This window comes from Anopheles coluzzii, chromosome 3, assembly GCF_943734685.1.
Source record: "Anopheles coluzzii chromosome 3, AcolN3, whole genome shotgun sequence".
NCBI classification, from domain to species: Eukaryota; Metazoa; Arthropoda; class Insecta; order Diptera; family Culicidae; genus Anopheles; species Anopheles coluzzii.
In genome coordinates, this window is record NC_064671.1 from 44,749,362 (window position 1) to 44,766,477 (window position 17,116).

At 43.4% G+C, this 17,116-nt stretch overlaps 1 protein-coding gene across 3 annotated transcripts in view; it reads left to right on the plus strand.

Moving 5' to 3' along the window:
• LOC120957156 (unconventional myosin-Ia) overlaps window positions 1-17,116 on the plus strand; it is a 70,876-nt gene that overhangs the window by 31,197 nt on the left and 22,563 nt on the right. Inside the window, exons 3-4 of one of the 3 annotated variants that reach the window (XM_040379205.2) lie at window positions 1,675-3,386; window positions 3,475-3,710. In XM_040379205.2, coding sequence (XP_040235139.2) covers window positions 2,413-3,386; window positions 3,475-3,710 — 1,210 coding nt within the window. In that variant the 5' untranslated portion in view covers window positions 1,675-2,412. Of the gene's footprint in view, window positions 1-1,674; window positions 3,387-3,474; window positions 3,711-9,094; window positions 11,066-17,116 lie in introns of those variants that run through there. The other 2 variants (XM_040379208.2, XM_040379207.2) reach the window with 2 other exon arrangements.

The following is a 17,116-nucleotide window of genomic DNA, read 5'->3' on the forward strand; positions in this document are numbered from 1 at the left end:
TATCTAAAATATTCTCAAAATTATTGATTAAGGTAGAGTAATAGTTCTATCGTTTCAAAAATTCAATCAAATCCAAAAATGTGTTCGAATCGTTTCAAATAATTGTTACAGCACACTCTTTTTTCATCTTGGTTCATCTCATCTAGAACTAATAGAGAACAAACAGAACAATTTGCGGCAGCAAATTTTCACAAATCTATTTCTTCTGTGGGAGATTCGCTCTACGAACGGACCTCCAGCCGTAAGCTTAAAAAGCTGGTCGAATAAATTAAGCTCGTACACTGTACACACACTCACTGACGAGCCTTCATTTTTCCCGTACACCGCTTAGTGTCGGCTCGATGTCAAAAACACAACCCCTGACAGCACGGCTGCGGGTTCGTGTGTTTGGCGTAAAATATCAAACTTGTTGTACTGCTACAGCAAGAACAAAAAAAAAAATCCATCCAAGAAGTTGTGGGTATACGTTTGCAAAGATCTGAAACACTTGGTGTCGCTCGTGCTGAGACAGGGGGGGAGTAGCCCGTCTACGACACGCTTCAGTTGTTTTTTTTTTGTATGCATTTAAGCCGAACTAGTTCTGTTTTGTACTGTGCACAATTGAATTAAATTATCCTCTCCATCGTTGGTTACAAAACCTGGCACAAGATACACGGCTAGTTGTGTACCAGAACAAAAATGCACAAGTGTTTTTGTTTTATATTCGGACAACCATCATTACGATCAGAATGAAAGTATCCGAAAACAATGAATACGCATGCATAAGTTGTGGTTCCGTTGTATCTGTCGGAAGTTGAGCCCGTCCGTTTGCTTAATGCAACATCGTGCCGAAGCTTTCCTCCGGTAGAATAGGGACGATCTGTTGCCCTCAAAGCAAACCACACCAACCATGTTTGTTTGTTTTGTTTTGTGCAATGGCGACTATCCGCCGAGCTTCTGGGCGCGGTATTCCCGCGCTGGCTGTAGTTCTTTCGATGTCGGCAATGATGGTGATGATGTTGTCTACTTTACATTGAAGTGCAGCCATAACTGGCAACGCAAGACGTATCTTTTCTTTGCCGCTGACAGCGAATGATCCGATTATGATGATTCAGAACGTAAAGATGCGCAACGGGAGAGCATTTCGAGTGGGGCAGGGGCAGGAAAGGAAAACCGGTGCGCGTCCATGTGCGGTTGAAAATTGATGTAGAATAATTATGACACTTCTTACTAGTGGCGCGTTGCTGACGGGCTCGTGGTTCGGGGCCCGCAGGCATTCGGACAATATCTTCATTTTCCCAATGGATTACGCTCATTTCTACCGACAGTAAGTGAGGGTCTTGGGGCAGCATGACGCTCTGCCGCGCTTGAATGCGTTTGAATTTCTTGCGCTTCAGCATACCGCAGTAGCATCAAGCTGATGTGTAATGCCATTATTTAATAGGCAAAGCTTGTTTGACGATTACGCGGCCCACTGTACTTTGATAGCATTTGGGGTTAATGTACGTGCACCTAAAAATAGTGTTGCAATAATTAAAAAAATATCAGAAATAAAATGTGACGTAAGAAATAGTATCACTATTTTGTAGCAGCGATGGTCTATTTATATTCAATATTGTGCTCATTGCCGCTATAATATACCATTAAAACTAACTAAAACTAACAGGTCACTCTCGATGTTGCTACACTTTCCAGGGTTGACAATCCGTCACATCAGTAAGCGGCGTTCCAGCGGAGGCTTGACAGACTTTCCGTTTGCAAAACCTGTTCTAAATTGCAGATACGAATCGAGCGAGTGGGGAAGAAAATATTACAACCAAGAGACGAAAAAAGGTTGAATTTTGGCACAACACAACAAAAACCAGGAAGGCAAGCAGATCGGAAAAAGCAATCGGAATGAAAATTCGACAAAGCAACACCAAATCGTCCACGGTTTAAGGCCACACCATCCCCTCGCCAGTTGTGTGATGCGTCCCAAATGGTGGTGCAAGTGAAATTTACAATTTCTCAAGAAGGAATCCCACCAACAGGAGCACGGGCCGGCTGTTGTCCGCGCGATTCCTTACGATTGTCCTGTGTTGAATGTTTTTTTGGTGACACAAACGATTTTTGGTGCAGTAGATGAAACAGAAGGCATGAGAAGACGCAGAGCGCAAATCGTTGGGGCAACATTTTCGACTGATTATGTCTGTGATGGCGTGGAGAGCCGGCTGAGGCTGGTTGAATATTCGAAACCCACCGTTGCATCGCACTCACTCGCATCCTCCGACCTGTTCACTAGCAAAGGTGAGAACGCGCACGCTGGCCGGCAGGCCAGTTAAAGGCTGCGTACCGTTTACCTTACACATCGATCAATTCGCTAAAGCTCGCCTCCCGAAAACAAACAAACGACAAACAGTCAAACCAGTTCCGTCCAGGAGTTGACATGGTGACATGTTGCTGCCGGACCAAACGTACGAGCAGGCGACCCTCGGCCGGGAGCGTCTGAGAAGCTCGTCAACATACGATGATGGCGGTTTCCCGCGGTTGTACACGCTGAAGGAGCTCGATGTGAAGCGGTTGCAGCGAAACTTGCGTGGAGCTAGCATGTACGTCGATCGCAGCGTGGGTGAGGAATCGGCGGGCGTACTGGCGAATAATGAGATGAAATTTGGCATTCGACCGTCGGATGAGAATGGTGAAGAAAGCGGCACCAGTGGAGTGGGCAGTTCCGGCGAGGCGGGTAATTCGAGGGACGGCAAGCGGCAGGAGCATGATGCGCGTCTCTCGATGACAAATGGTGGCAGCAAGCACCCAGCAGTTGGCAAGTTAGCCCTACCGGAGGAATCAACAGCAATGTATCTCGATTCGGAAAGTCTGTGGAGTGGCCGAGTAGCATCGGCTATGGCGAACGGGCATTCCTACAACAAAACGATAGAGAGAAGCTGCCAAGCGATCGATGCTAGATGTCGTACAAAGAGTAGTCAAAAGGCGCCTTCCTCCAGACAGCCGGATCATACGGATCGAGGCATTGGGCTGGAATCGGCAAGCTCGCAGGGCAGTAGTCTCAGTTATTCTAGCAACTCCAGTGAGGACGAGGATTTCGAGGGTTTCGAAAGTGCCCTAAAACCGACGAGGCAGCAAATGTGTCGCTCGAGAATGGACGGAGTGATAGTCGATGCACCTGCCCTGCCCGATGGTCCTGACCCGGGTGAACGTGACGATTACGACAAGACGTCGGATTTTTTCAACAACATTCCGGAATTCCAGGGCGAAGCGCTGGGCCCGTTCAGTATCGCAAACAAGGGCACCGAACCGGACTGGGGTAGCATTCGCACGAACGTGGACATCTTGCGCGCCTGCGAACTATTCCTGATGCGGCATCGGATGCGGCCAGACTTCTTTTGCAAATACAAAACGGCAATGAAGTAAGTTGAATGACTTTTGCTACGTGAACGTATCCTCACATGTCCTAACTTTCATTTCCTTTGCCACCGTCACCCGTTTGCTTCTCAGCCCTTCCGTTTCGGCACCGGCGTCATTTCCGTTGTCCCGTGCGCGAACACCCATTGACGTGCGGAAGCCAAAAAGCGTGTCACCACCGATGCAGAGGCCGGTGTCTCGAGCCCACGGGTCGATTAGCTTCTCGCGTGCCTCCACGACTTTACCAATCGATCGAAACTCGGCTGATCGGCCGGGACCGATCTACAGTGTGCCGAATCGTAGCGGCAAAAAACGACGTCCAAATGCGGGTAAGTAAGAACACGCTATTTGTTGCTCTTTCACTGTTTTTTCCTGCAAAGGAGGCTGTTGGTCACCATTCACACGCCACTTGCAACTGCCACAAACAGTCATGTTGTCAGGGTATCTTTGTTGTTGAAATTGAAATTAATGACCAAATTAATCCCATCGCTGGCAGAACCTGACACCATGATCAGCATGGCTTTGGTGTTCTCTGGTGGTAAAGAGTCCATTTCTTTTTGAAACCTTAAGCGCCAGGGCGTAGCCTGAAAATGGTAAAGATGTAATAAATTATTGGCGATCAAGACGATAGTCTGCTAGCATTTGATATCCTCATAAAATACTGTAAATTGATTTTGCGTATAACATACTTGGCAGTGCGAGCGGCTGTAAAAGGTTAGATGTGATGAAGAATGAAGTATCAAGAACGCAAATACCTAATAGCTGAATGCTGTTTATTTCATAACGGTCTGTTTTAAGGTCTCTTTTTGATAATCCGTCATACTAACATGATCTAGAATATCTGTGAATTAATTTATCAGTAACGGTGCTCTGAGCCACGTCAACAAAACGAGATGTGCAGGGTTTATGTGGTTGAATGTTTCATACCACTACAAAGGTATCCAGCAATTGTTGGATCAATCATCAAACAATTATGATGTTCAGCAAACATGTCAGTATATGATAAAAGTGCCGCCAAGGAGGGCAAAAGCGTTGAGAAGAAGCGGTCAATGGTTTGCAGAAACATTAACGAATGATGATGAACGATTCACATTTGTTTAACGTAATGCTGTTGACGTGTTGAAATTCGGATACATCACGCTGACATGATGACTTTTGGTTCAAGAGAGACTGAATGATTGATCATCGAGGGTCGACAGCACAGAATTTGCATTATGAATGAAATTGATTTGTTGAAATGGAATATATGAATGTGTTATTCGTATGTTCAAATTGTTTTATGATTTTATTAAAGATGATAAACTATTCATGATTCATATTTATCATATGAATATAACTATTTTAAATTTGATTTATAAAATTACGATTCCTGAAAGACACTTAAGTTTCCTCCGTTTTATTAGCAAACAACTTGATAATAAAATGGCAATTGTCATTGTACATCTTAATTTTTGACCACACAACCAAAATCTGTCGATAAACATTTACCGACACGTATTCGGTCACTTGTTTATGTGAAGTTTACATTCATCAAGCATTGATGAGATGATCAAGTGACAGAGTCCGAGGTGATTCTAGTATGGCGTTTCGACCACCTTTCAACCTGAACACGAGCACGGATTTGAGTGAATTGCAGTTCCAAGGTTAGGGAATCAAGGGAAGAAAAAACGGATAATTTAAGTTGTATTAACAGGTCCGTGGCAGGTAATTTTTCTTTCATCGTCCAGATTTTTGAAGAGTGAGTTTACGCTTTCGATTGTTTGCTCTGGTCCGTCAATTACGAGCGTGTGGGGCAGGCTGTTTTTTCCAGTTCGTGGCTTTCTCGACTATTCTCCCTCTCAGTCTCTCTCTCTCTATCTCTCTCTATCTATCTCTCTCTTTCTGTATATTATCGTATCTTTGAGTCTATTTCCTGTGTTTTTGTTCATTCTCCTGTGCTGTGAGGCCGACCTGGAATAGGGTGTTTTTTTAAACAATTCATTTTACCTCCCTGTACCTGTACCGCGTTTCAAACAAATCCTCGATCAGTTATCACACCGGGGACGGGTTTCTGTAAACCAAAGGACGAGTTGAAAAAATACAGCAAATCAACGTTCTCTTGCGGAAATCTGCGAAAACGGCGAGAATAAGTATCGACGGCGCACGCTGAAACCATGCTGAAACGCCAAAGGTTTCATTCAATTATGCGTTGCGAGTGAACGATGTTATCAGCTTAAATTCAATTTTGATTAACATAAGTATGCCCGGTGCGATTAAAATTTATGATTCGTGAAATACCAGAAAATGGGCCCTTCGCTCGAGAAGCAATACGAGTGAACAAAATAAACAACCGGAGCGTGATAATGCGATCGCACAGCAAACTGCAGACGGAACGGTGGAGTAAAAGGAAACTGCACAATCTGCGCGAAGTAAACGCAGACGCACGTAGCGTATGCGCAGGAAAAGTCGAAGGTTGCTGACTTGCACCACTCGCTTAGGACAACCTGGCATTTGGATCATTTGGGGCAAAGGGACGATAAGCGCAGCACATCACGTCAACGTAAGGGGATGTGTATCCGCCTGTAAAATGACCGTCTTTTTAATGAGATAAACACGATAAAAATTGTATGTAGGCGTGTGAGAATAATGTTGATAAGCGTGATGTTAAGAATGCATCGCGAATGAATGAGATTGCACCCTGCGATAAAACACCAAACGTTCCTTTTTACATTGTAAGAACATGTTTGGTTTTCAAGTATGGAACCATGACAAGAAATTTTAAACAGCATTTTGCATTGACAAAAAAAAAACAACAGATTTAAAAAAGAACATGTTTCGATTCGCTCTTATTTATTTATTTTTGAAATTAATCACAAAAATACTTAATCGATGATGGTAAAGGTTTCAACGGCCTGTACTAAATTTGTACTAAAATCCAAGAAACACACCACGAGTCCTTCAACTTACGCTTCTGGTATAAAGGTGAAAGCTCTGCAAAGATAGAGGGTGTGGCAAAAGCTCCTCAAAGCTTGGAAGCTAGATGAGAGCTTTTCTTGTTTGATTTAACGTATAAATTGAAATGAAGTTGTTCAGTTGTTCAGATACAACATACAGTTTTTCAAATGCATTGTTGATCGCTACTGTTCATGTACGTTTTGAAAAGCATTAAAATATCGAAACGTGATAGAAGTAACGGAATAAGCAAATAAACAAAAAGACCCTTAAGGAGAATCAGCGAATAGGCTGCCGTACTGCATCAAGTCTATTTATTGTTTACAAAAATCAATTTACAAAACATTTACATAATATTTAGAGATGAGCATATAACAAAACTTCATAACCTCTCTTCGCAATACACCGTGAACGCAAAAGTTGTTTATTTGAGTTTCATCGTCAAACTTGAGTTATATATTTTTTTAATCCGTTAATACTTATTGCTTGAAGCTGTAAATTAAATGATTATTTATCTGACCCACCTCGATACTCAATACAATGCGCCATTAACGAAAGTTTACATTTCATGCACGCTGGTGTATCGCCTCAAAAAAAGACATCGGCCAAACCTCGGTTCCCTATCAGCCTTTACAGATCCCTAATGAGCAGATTAACCCAACGCATAATGAATTTGCATAATAAATATGTGATATGATGACGACGGCGTGAGTAACTAAGGGGATTGACGAAGAAAGCGAACAAAATCACCCGAAGTGTCTTACAGCATTCGCAAAAATCGCACTGTGCAATGTTCTCAATGAGCTTGGATTTTTTTGTACATGTATATTTGGCGATGAGTCTTCTTCGTCAGTGGCGCTGCTTCAGCCCTGCAGGGATGTTTCAATGATTGCAGCCGCTGATAATATAAGTTGCAAAATGCAAGAAAAAACTCAACATCGACAGAATATACTCATTGTTTCCATTTACGGGCGTGGAGCTTCGGGGAGCATGTGATGGTACAAAAAAGACTCCCAACAATGTTGCAAAGGTAATTTTTCGTGTAATGAGAATCTGCCCGTGGCAAGCGATACTTCTTTTGCCTTTTGCTCGGCGCAAACGAATCACTGCGATGGGGATGCAATGCATTCTTGCGATTTTTTCACCTCTTGCGCGTGAAGATGCACTCGTGGCTCTCCAGACGGGCTCCAAATTGTGCTCATCATTCATGCGACGGAAAGCGCTATTGATAATGCAGAAGGCCGCACCCGTGCCTACCGATTCCGGACTAAAGAGCCCGAGTGATGCAATCAGGTTAAATTTGCCCATTAAAGGAACACAGCCCATCCGGAACGAGTCATGCTACCCTGCGCAGCGTCAGACGTTGGACCGTCGTGTCTGACCTGTCTCATCTGACATCGTGCACAACAAAATAATCGAACAGCTCACATCTGACCCGCTAGGATGGCCCGAACCCAGCACAGCATTTGTGTGGACCTGTTTTCTCCTAATTAAATATCGGCGAAAGGTTTTTGTGGAGATTAGAAACGATCCGGTATTCAAACGTTCGGATACTCTGGGTAAATGTGAAAACGGCTTAGAAACAGGTTCCTGCGCTTAAATGCGTAAAGGGAGTCGGTCTGAGGCTTTTTGAGGTTCGCAAGAGTCTGTGGTATGAGTTTTTTAGTTAGCGTGTTCGTAGAGTTTTATGTATTCGTTTTTCACTCCTTTCTTCACCATCGGCTCAGAGACCCTTTCGAGTGGCTCCACACATTTACATTCGTTTAGGACACATGGTAAAATGACAAGCGTGTTGCAGAGCGAGCGAGATACCACGCAAGATAGTAAAAATGGTAGAGAAAGAGAACAATAAAACCTGTTCACTTGACCGTACCTTTACGCGTGTGTGGCAGATGAACCTGTATTGGAGCGGAACTCTCTGAGCGTGTCGCGGAAACGCAGACGGAACCTTACTTACACTAATAAACGGCGTTTGAGCGACGTTGGTTAAGCTTTTTGATGTTGCATCTCTCTTCTATTTACTTTCCCTGCATCTGATCATACGAATTCATTCATGCGATGAGCTTTTTCAAAGGAGAGCTTTTTGCGTGAACATCTGGAAGCTGCAAAATGAATTATAGACATATTGCGGTTGATTCTTGTTAAAGTTTTATTAATAATAGAAATTTATTTAAGTTTAAAAATAAGGTATAGGACTGTTAGGATAAAACCATATATTTTATTCAAAATCAAATCTTTTCTTTCAAAATAATGTTGCGCAAATAATAGCACGTTACACAAATCGTTCATAAGATGTAGTCTCATGTGATTCAGTGTCCGATTCTCATACATACAAAGCTTTGTGTGTATGATAGCGAACGAGACAAAAGTTTAGGAGCATACACATGCCGTTTCAATGCTGTGCCGTCGACTTGCAAAGCTTCGACCAGTTCGAGAGGGATGTATCAAAATTAAAAGAGAGCATTTTTCTTCGCTCACAAAACAAGCTTTTAACCACGATCTCACAACCGTGTTCATCGCCATCACACTGAGCAAATTTTAGAGGGGTTCGTCGCTTATTCGTTCAGCGAAATCTTTTGACATGACGCTGAACGCATACTTGCGCAAAGCTTTTATTCTTAACGCTCGAAAAGAGTGTTGGTTACTCCAGCGTGAGTTCCGAGCAAAGAAATAAACGTTGATGTTGCTCTTCCTTGCAAGTTAACCTTTAGTGGTGTGGGTTTCATCTGAGCATGGTCGTTTTGAAAGAGAGAAGAATGGTGAAGAAAAGGGAGAAAAACGTACAATAGCGGTTCGAAGTACGATCGTTTCTGTGCGTGGTTTCAGATTCGAGAAAGTTTCCGCTGACGATGGCAGCGCGTGTGAGCTTTGTGAATGTGCTACCATGAAGTGAAGGTGCTGGAAAACAAATCCAGAAGTGTTATATGCTTTGAGCAGGGGTGTAGTCGAATTTAAGTGTAGCGTTAAATGAAAGCGTGAACCTATATGATAGATCGCAAAAATGCACCTACCGCTGCAAAAATGTATAACGTGTAGCGTGTAAAAGCCGTCGAAAAGGTATTGGTAGTGTGAAAAACATACGTAAATAATTTGTTCAGTGCTGAAATGTGTGACAGTGTTTGAAAGTAGAAGCAGTGCATTGTTTTGGTGGCTAATACCAGTAAAAGGTGTTTTCGTGACCCTTATTTGGCTCTCGCTAGTTGAGCCATTAGCCATTTAGTCAACGGCAACACCAGTAGGTTTATCATCATCATCATCATCATCATCAACAACAACAACAACAATAACAAACTGAACAAAGCGCAATAGAAAGGAAGGAACTAGCCACAATAGCGACAACGTCGAAATTATCCCAGTCGGTGTGTTTGTAAAGTAAAAGAAAGGGGGAAAAAGAACGAAGCTACGGAAGGTTAGAAGCACGATTTAAAAGGTATAGAAAAGAAGGACCAACAACAGCATTAACAATAGCGCTTGTAGGCAACAGTGAGCAACAGATACGTCGGAAAGGTGATGTATCCCAGAGAAGAAACGGGATAGCATCAAGTGGTAAAGCAACAGAAGAAACCATGCTGAGGCTGCTCGTCGGTTGTCCAAATGAAGCATTATAAATCATAGGCTCCGTAGGGCTTTCGGGAACCTGCGCTGTGTACGAACGGACAAACGTTTTTTGATGGAGGATTACGACGGTGGGCTACAAGCGCGGCGTCGATCTTTTTTCCATCCCTTGTTTGACGGGCGTTGAAGGCGGTGCTGTTACGAACGAAGTGGTAAAAAGCTCGCCAGAGAAAGAAATTCAAATAAATGAGAATGATGTATGGTTAGAGAGGTCGAAGTGTTATTAGGAAGCGAAAGGGAACGAAACAAACATAGAAAACAGATAGCGAAAGAGCAGTCCGTTGCGCAGTGGACAAACGGCGCAAAGGAAAGAAAACAAGTTGGGAAACTAGTGTAATAATAATCTTCGAATATACCGGAATATAGCGCAAGGAGTTTTGTTTGAAGCTGGAAGTGTATAAGTGCTATGCTTGTGTTGCGTGTGTTTGTACGTGTATTTTTTTCATGTGTATATGTATGGTTTGTGTGTGTATGGTGAAGGGTAACAAAAGCCACAACTGGAAAGCAGCAAGCAGGGAGCTGTGTAGTGATTTTTGTGACCCAAGCTAAGGCGTTAAGACGGGATAGAGAAGTTGAATGATAACATGCTGTCCGTAGAATGGTCCTACAAAACACATTGGGTTAGAGTGTGGAGATACAAAAAATAACGAAGAAAGAGTATAGATGAGAAAACGAGAGATACGGGAAAAAAACGATTCCTCAACCCAATAATTACAGCAAAACATAATCGCTTGCCGTAGCGCCATAGTCAGTGCAAAAGAAGAATAAGGGGAAAACCCCAATACCCAAAGTGAAAAAAATCGTTGAACAGCTCGCAAAAAAGAAAAGAAAACCACATTCAAGACGAGTCCACATATTTTGGAGGTCATCGCGAAAGGGTGTAATTTATGTTGAGTAACGCAAAAAAAAACAGGATTAACCGAGTGATAAGTTGTGCGAAACGGCTTCACGGATGATCGTCGATGTTCGTTCCTGAACACACCCGCATGCATGGTAGATGTGACGGAGTGTGCGAGCCAGCGTTACGATAGTGCTTCTCCGAGCAAAATGGCCACCCTCGGCCTGTCGAAGGTTTTCATCCTGGATAAATACTTTACAGAGCTGCAGAAGTTTTGGGAAACGGAAAAGAAGTTGCAAGGTAAGCAGACACTAGCTGGTTTTGTGAACTGTTCTAAAACAGAGCAGAGTTGCCAAACACGAAAACAAGTCGATGGTGTGTTAAAGCTCTAACGCGTATATTGAAACAGTACTTTGCCGCTTGTTCTTGTGACAGGTGGGTAGCATCGCGCTGCACGAACGATAACGTAGCTACCGCTTGGTCGAGCGAAAACAACAGCCATACACCCTAATTAGAATGTCCAACGTTACCATTGAAAGTGCCACGCTGCACATGTGCATAAGCACCCGAGGAACATGAACGTCTAGCGACTAGGGTAGCGTACGCTTCTCGTCTTTTTTTTTTTGAAAGAGTTTGAGTTTCGATGCAGCAACCACAAAATTGTTTTTGCTCGATACGATCGTTTGCGTTGGATGCAGAGGCCCCAGACGGTGTTCATTTATCCTACTGCTGTCGTGGCAGGCAAAGAGCACAGGCGGCAGCTTAAGACAACCATCGCCGGTCAGCGATCGGTCCAACCTAATGACGCACGTCATTAATTTTGAAACGAAATTATGCTATTTATATCGTTACTCATAAAAATGATTCCAGCCTTTGACGACAGGGCAGTAACAACAACAGCAACTACATCAGAAAGCCAGCATCTAAAATTCCTTATGATGGGGTTGTGTGAGCGTGTGCTGCAAGCGAGCAGCCAATTAATGAAACACACTGCCCCGTAGCCGCTTTTCAAACACCCCAAAAAATGATCGTGGCTCGTGAGTACAAAAAATGTCAACTATGATTCGAGAGAGAAAATCAGATAATGAACCTACGAAATGACTGCGGCTAATTGCTTTCAGTTCATTCGGTAGTTAGGTTTTATGGTGGTCTGTAAAGACTATCTTTTGTCGGTTATTTTTCTTACACTGACATGGTATTAAATGACGCACTTTGTATGTAGAAATTGTTCTTTGTGGTGATATTAAAGGAGCAGTTTAATTGTGCATTAATGTATGTTAGTTGAATAACTTACTATTACGTTTCAGTAGTTAATATTGCAACTTTGCACTTTGCTAAAACATGTATCATGTCTGTATAATGTCTGTATCAAAACATGTCTGTATAAGAATATTGAGCGGTGACGTAAATCAGTGGTCAAAACGATCGTACATACCCTTCACGATGCTCACCGCCGTGCTAATGCTTTTGGTTAACAAATGGAACTACTCACTTAACCTATCACGCCACTGCGCTCGCCTTAACTGATTGCAGCTGCAGCATCTACCACCGCTCCGGGCGCACTGCACAAAGGATGCCCAAAGCACTTTACGTCGTGCATCCGTCTATCATCAATCGGAACCATGATGAGCAGGCAGCCGATCGCTCGCCAACCTTATGCAAACCAACTTCCCCGTTTGATTGCGAACTGCATTGCATCGAGCAGGATCGACCTGCAACCAAACATTAATTCTTTCGCGACGTTCCAACGACCGCTGTTGGCGCTGTCCGTTGGATGTTGCATTCAAATAGCTCTGTTCGAATGCAGCGCCCAGGCTGGAATGGAAATGCCATCTCCGGTTTGCCTGCGTTTCAGCATATCGGGTTCGGCCATGGATTTCTAATTATTGCCTCGTTTGTTTGCTGCTCTTGTGTAGCAGCCTTTAGCATTTATCAAACGATCTTTCTTCGTGCGTTGTTCTTCCTTGTCGTACTGCCTCAATGTGTGGTGTTCTGGCGTCGTTCGGTGAATATCACGATGATGATGATCATGATCCATCGGACGGGGTGGAGTGCATTGAATTTGGGATTTTATTTGTTTCGGCTCGGAGAAATACGCGTGCAGGTCGTCAATCGGGGATATGAGCGACCTGTACGAAATAAAAACGAGAAACATCGTTCCGAAAATTATAACTTACATATATGTTGTTCATTTTCGGTGCCTTGTGTCTGGTTCTCCTGCTGTTTTGATTCTGTGCTGTTATTTAATTCGAGCCCGATTGCGATCGAAAAGACGGAACCTTGAACCGTGCATTCGTCTGCCGGAGCATTGCAGCGTGCTTTCCTTGCCAAGCTTGAAGGTTGACGACGCCGGGCGCTTTGGCAAAGTGAATGTTTTCTTCCGTTCTTCCAGAAAACTAGCCTTCTTCAGGAATCAGGGAACCGGGTTCGAAAATGGCCGGACTGAGTCTGTTTTTATTTTGCACTTATGCCGTTCTCCACTGGTGGGCAGCTTTGCTTTCGTCGTTTCTTTCTGCTGCTTCCAGTTGGTCGAGCTTTGCGACGGCGCGACCATCATCTTTGCGACGTAGTTGGTGTTATTAAGGTTTGAAAAGTGTTGTTAGTTAGTTTTCGAATATAGTGAGAATGATTGCATACATGCAATTATAGTAATATATTGTTGAACGGTCGTTTCATTGTCACATTACAATAAATACCTTGGTTGTGAGATTTGTTTATTGGGATTTGCTGTTGTGGAAATTTGTTGCGGTTTATTTACACATTTTGTTTATTTGTTTTTTGATAAAGTTTACGTTGAAAAATATGAGCGATAATGTAGAATGTTTTTTTAGAAAAGAGTAAATAAGTAAGGATAAGAAAGTTTAAAGACGGTGTAAAATTTATATCTGGCCATGTTCTATATAACATTTACTTGACGCATTGGCATACAAATGTTATTCAAAGAACATGCACAATCCCTTACTTGTGTGTTGTGTATATGTCCCGCGCCAAAAGCCAACTCGCGCAAGTGCCTTCATTACCGTCCAGCTCGACCAAGCAACATGCAAGGGATCGCGAAAGGCTAAACGGTGGCACAAGCGACGAACCCCCGGTCATTGCTGTGGTGTGGAAGCGAAACAGGATGCCAACGGATGGTGTGCACAGACATCTTGGTGGATGTTCCGATTTCATGTTCGGAACTTGATTTCCCCGCTTCCAGCCTGGCACACTCACGCGATTGCAATTTCTTCCTTCCGTGTTTCTGCCCCCGGAGCGGAACAGAATTTATCGATGCATTCATGGTTACTTTCCGATGGCAGCCGATCGAGGACGCCCTGATGACTGCCATTTGGCGCGCAATCGATGCGTCTCTCTGGTCTTCTTGTGTGTCCTTCGGTTCGGTTTCCAAGAAATATGCCAAGCGCAAGTGTTTGTCGTTGCTCTGTACCGACAAACGAATGAAAAACGACCTGTGCACAGCGTACGAAGTGCATCGTAGCGTGTGCATCCAGGACGGGGCACGGAGCATGACCGGGCGGATGCAAACGGATACAATTTTCTTCCAAGTGGTGATGTTTATGCAATGATTTGTGGTGGCCATTTTTGTGTGCGGTTCTGCTGAGCGTGGTGTTGGGCTTCGCTCTTGCATTTATCCACCGACCCGTCTTTGCAAACCCAAGTGCAATATCCATTGTGTCGCACTGCCTGCAAAGGCTGAAGGCTGATGCAATGAAGCTGCATTTCGTGATGTTAGTGTGCTTTTTCGCTTCGTTCCATCCCTTGTCCCCGATCGTTTCGTCGCTAAATGCGACGGCAGCCATGGGTACAAACTGGATGAGTTTGTTTTGTTTACCTTTACACAAAACGAGCTGCGGAACGGGTTGCGAGACTTCGGTTTTATTGCCAGTGTGCTGCTGGTCTGCTATCTCATCTTTTGCATTCCGACCGAATGTTTTGTTCTTGCAGGATTCTTGTGCGGAGACGCAAAGCACAAAACACGCGGTTCTTTGCTTCACTCTGGAATGCAAACCCACAAATGGTTTGGTGGCAAAGACATTGAAGTTGGTTAAGAAGAAATAAAAAAACCCGAATTCACACACCACACAAATTATATTCATACATAATTTATGTTAGTTTCTGAGGAGATGGTGGGTCTGTTTTCGTGATTCGAGTTTGGTTGGTTCTTGCAATGAACGCAGAGGCGTATCAAATTTCATATTTATAATTAAATTCTGCCACTCGATCAGTTTCTTGCGCTTCGTTTTGGGGCGGTTATTGTGCGTTCCGTGTGCATGGACAGGAAGGAGTAGGCTTATTATGGCTTCGCAGTGGAATAACAAAAGCATTTTAATGTACTTTGAAATTTGAAAGAATTGAAATTGCAATCACATTCGTCGTGTTGATTTGTAACGAAAAATGAATGAAACAAGCTGTATAAACGATTAAATTTTCCAGAAATAAATTGCCGAAACTTAAATTAAAGTAGCTCATATCATCAACGCGAACCTAAACTGAGGTTTGCTATTTTTTCAGCAATTCCTTTGGCAACGCCATTAGTTGTGGGGCTGATTCGGCCTTTCGGTTTACCTGGCTAGCTGTGCTAACCCACTTACTTTGAGTCGAGAGCGCAGAGCATGAGTACGGCTTCCAGCAATCCAGCGGTGCTCGTGGATCTTGTGCAAACGCGACTCACCACACTCCCTGTTTTGTCTATGGGCAATTGTCAGTCCGAAACCAGAAAAACGTAAGCCAGCATTCGTAGTTTGACCCCTTCTTCCATTTCTCTGACATAGTCCCGAGCCAAAAAGCATGACACGACCTGGCACCATACAAAATCCTCTTACTGCACCGTCAACTAAGGCTCTGCTATAGTGGGACGTGGCTATGAGCTGCTCAATAGTTGTGAGCTGTGCTTTGAAACGTTTTTTTTTTTGTTCATTCCATTTACCAGCACTACACAGTACAAGGCTGCGAGCTATTGGATGTTCAATGAGGGTTTTTGAAAGGAGGGAGCTTTTCATTTGCAAAAGCAGCAAAATAGTTTGTCACGATTTTCCATTTCTGGGCGATATTCGGTGAACGGTTTACCCGATATGTTACTGAACTTGTTTGTTTCGACTTAAAATATGAAAATGTTTTATGTACAGGGCTAATACAGGAAACATTTGAGTGACATTTAATGAAGTTTTATACTTGATATTTGTAGCTATTTTGATTGTACAAATTATAATGTACCATGAATAGTTATATAACATGCCAATGTGTTGTACAACAGTTACAATTTTATTATAAACAATGTTCATACAGCACATGCACTGTCGTGCAGCACGAAAGTACGTGAGATAAGTGAGAAGCGGGAACAAACTTCAATATTTCATTGATACTTTGCACTGCAAACGTGAAATACGTCTGAACTGCAGATGCTCTGCATGCAGCCTGGTTTGGCATGCTGCAATACAAAACGAAACTGTAAATGGTTTGGTTGACCAGAAGCATAAATTGGTATAAAATGCAACCAACTGCAGAAACTGTCTCTGCGCATAACTACGCTCGTTGCCTGGCTGTGCTCGTAAAGATACCCGCTACCCGCCAGGGGAAACAAAAATTTATTTTTATTGCAAATTTCCTTATGAGAAAAGCACTATCTGCGAGGCAAAGTATGGGACCGTTTGGAGCGATCAACGAATGTGGAACCAGCCGTTGCGATCTTCAAATGGTCCGTTCGATTCCGCTCGAGGAGTTTCAAACTGGGCGAACGAGGTCGGATTGGAATGGTTTAAATTGGGGAGTTTACCTTCTCTCCTGTTTGGTGGGACGGTTTGTTTGAACGGCTGGTATCTGAATGTTGTTCAGCAGCTGGAATGCCGCATGTAGTCAAACCGAACCAAAGACCCGCGTGCGAGTGAGTGAGAGCAGATACAATGTAAGGCGGGAAGCATTCTGATTGCCTCATAGTCAATTTATATATTTATGAGAAGGGAACCATTTTTTTCACGCTGGAAACTTGCTTACAGTTGCTGAAGTGTGAGTTGTTTGAGCGCCACTGTGAGCGTTTACACTCGTAGAGGCTTCAAAGCTTACCGAACGCGACGAATCGGATGAACGGCAGAGCCTGTTTTCTTTTCGCTGTATCAAGCTCCATCGCACATGCACGATGATCGAGTTTTCTAGTCCAAGGTGCAGGAGCCAAACATGTAATTATCGTAAAACTCTCTCCGAATCAGTAACATATAAAAACGTCCGATCGGCGGTTCAGGAGTGGTTGCTTCCAGGGAGAGAAGCAGTTAAGAATATAGTAACTTTTTATCCGCTCGATGGACAGGGCTTTTTGTCTCATTCGAATATTGTGTTTCGATTGATAGGACATTTTTA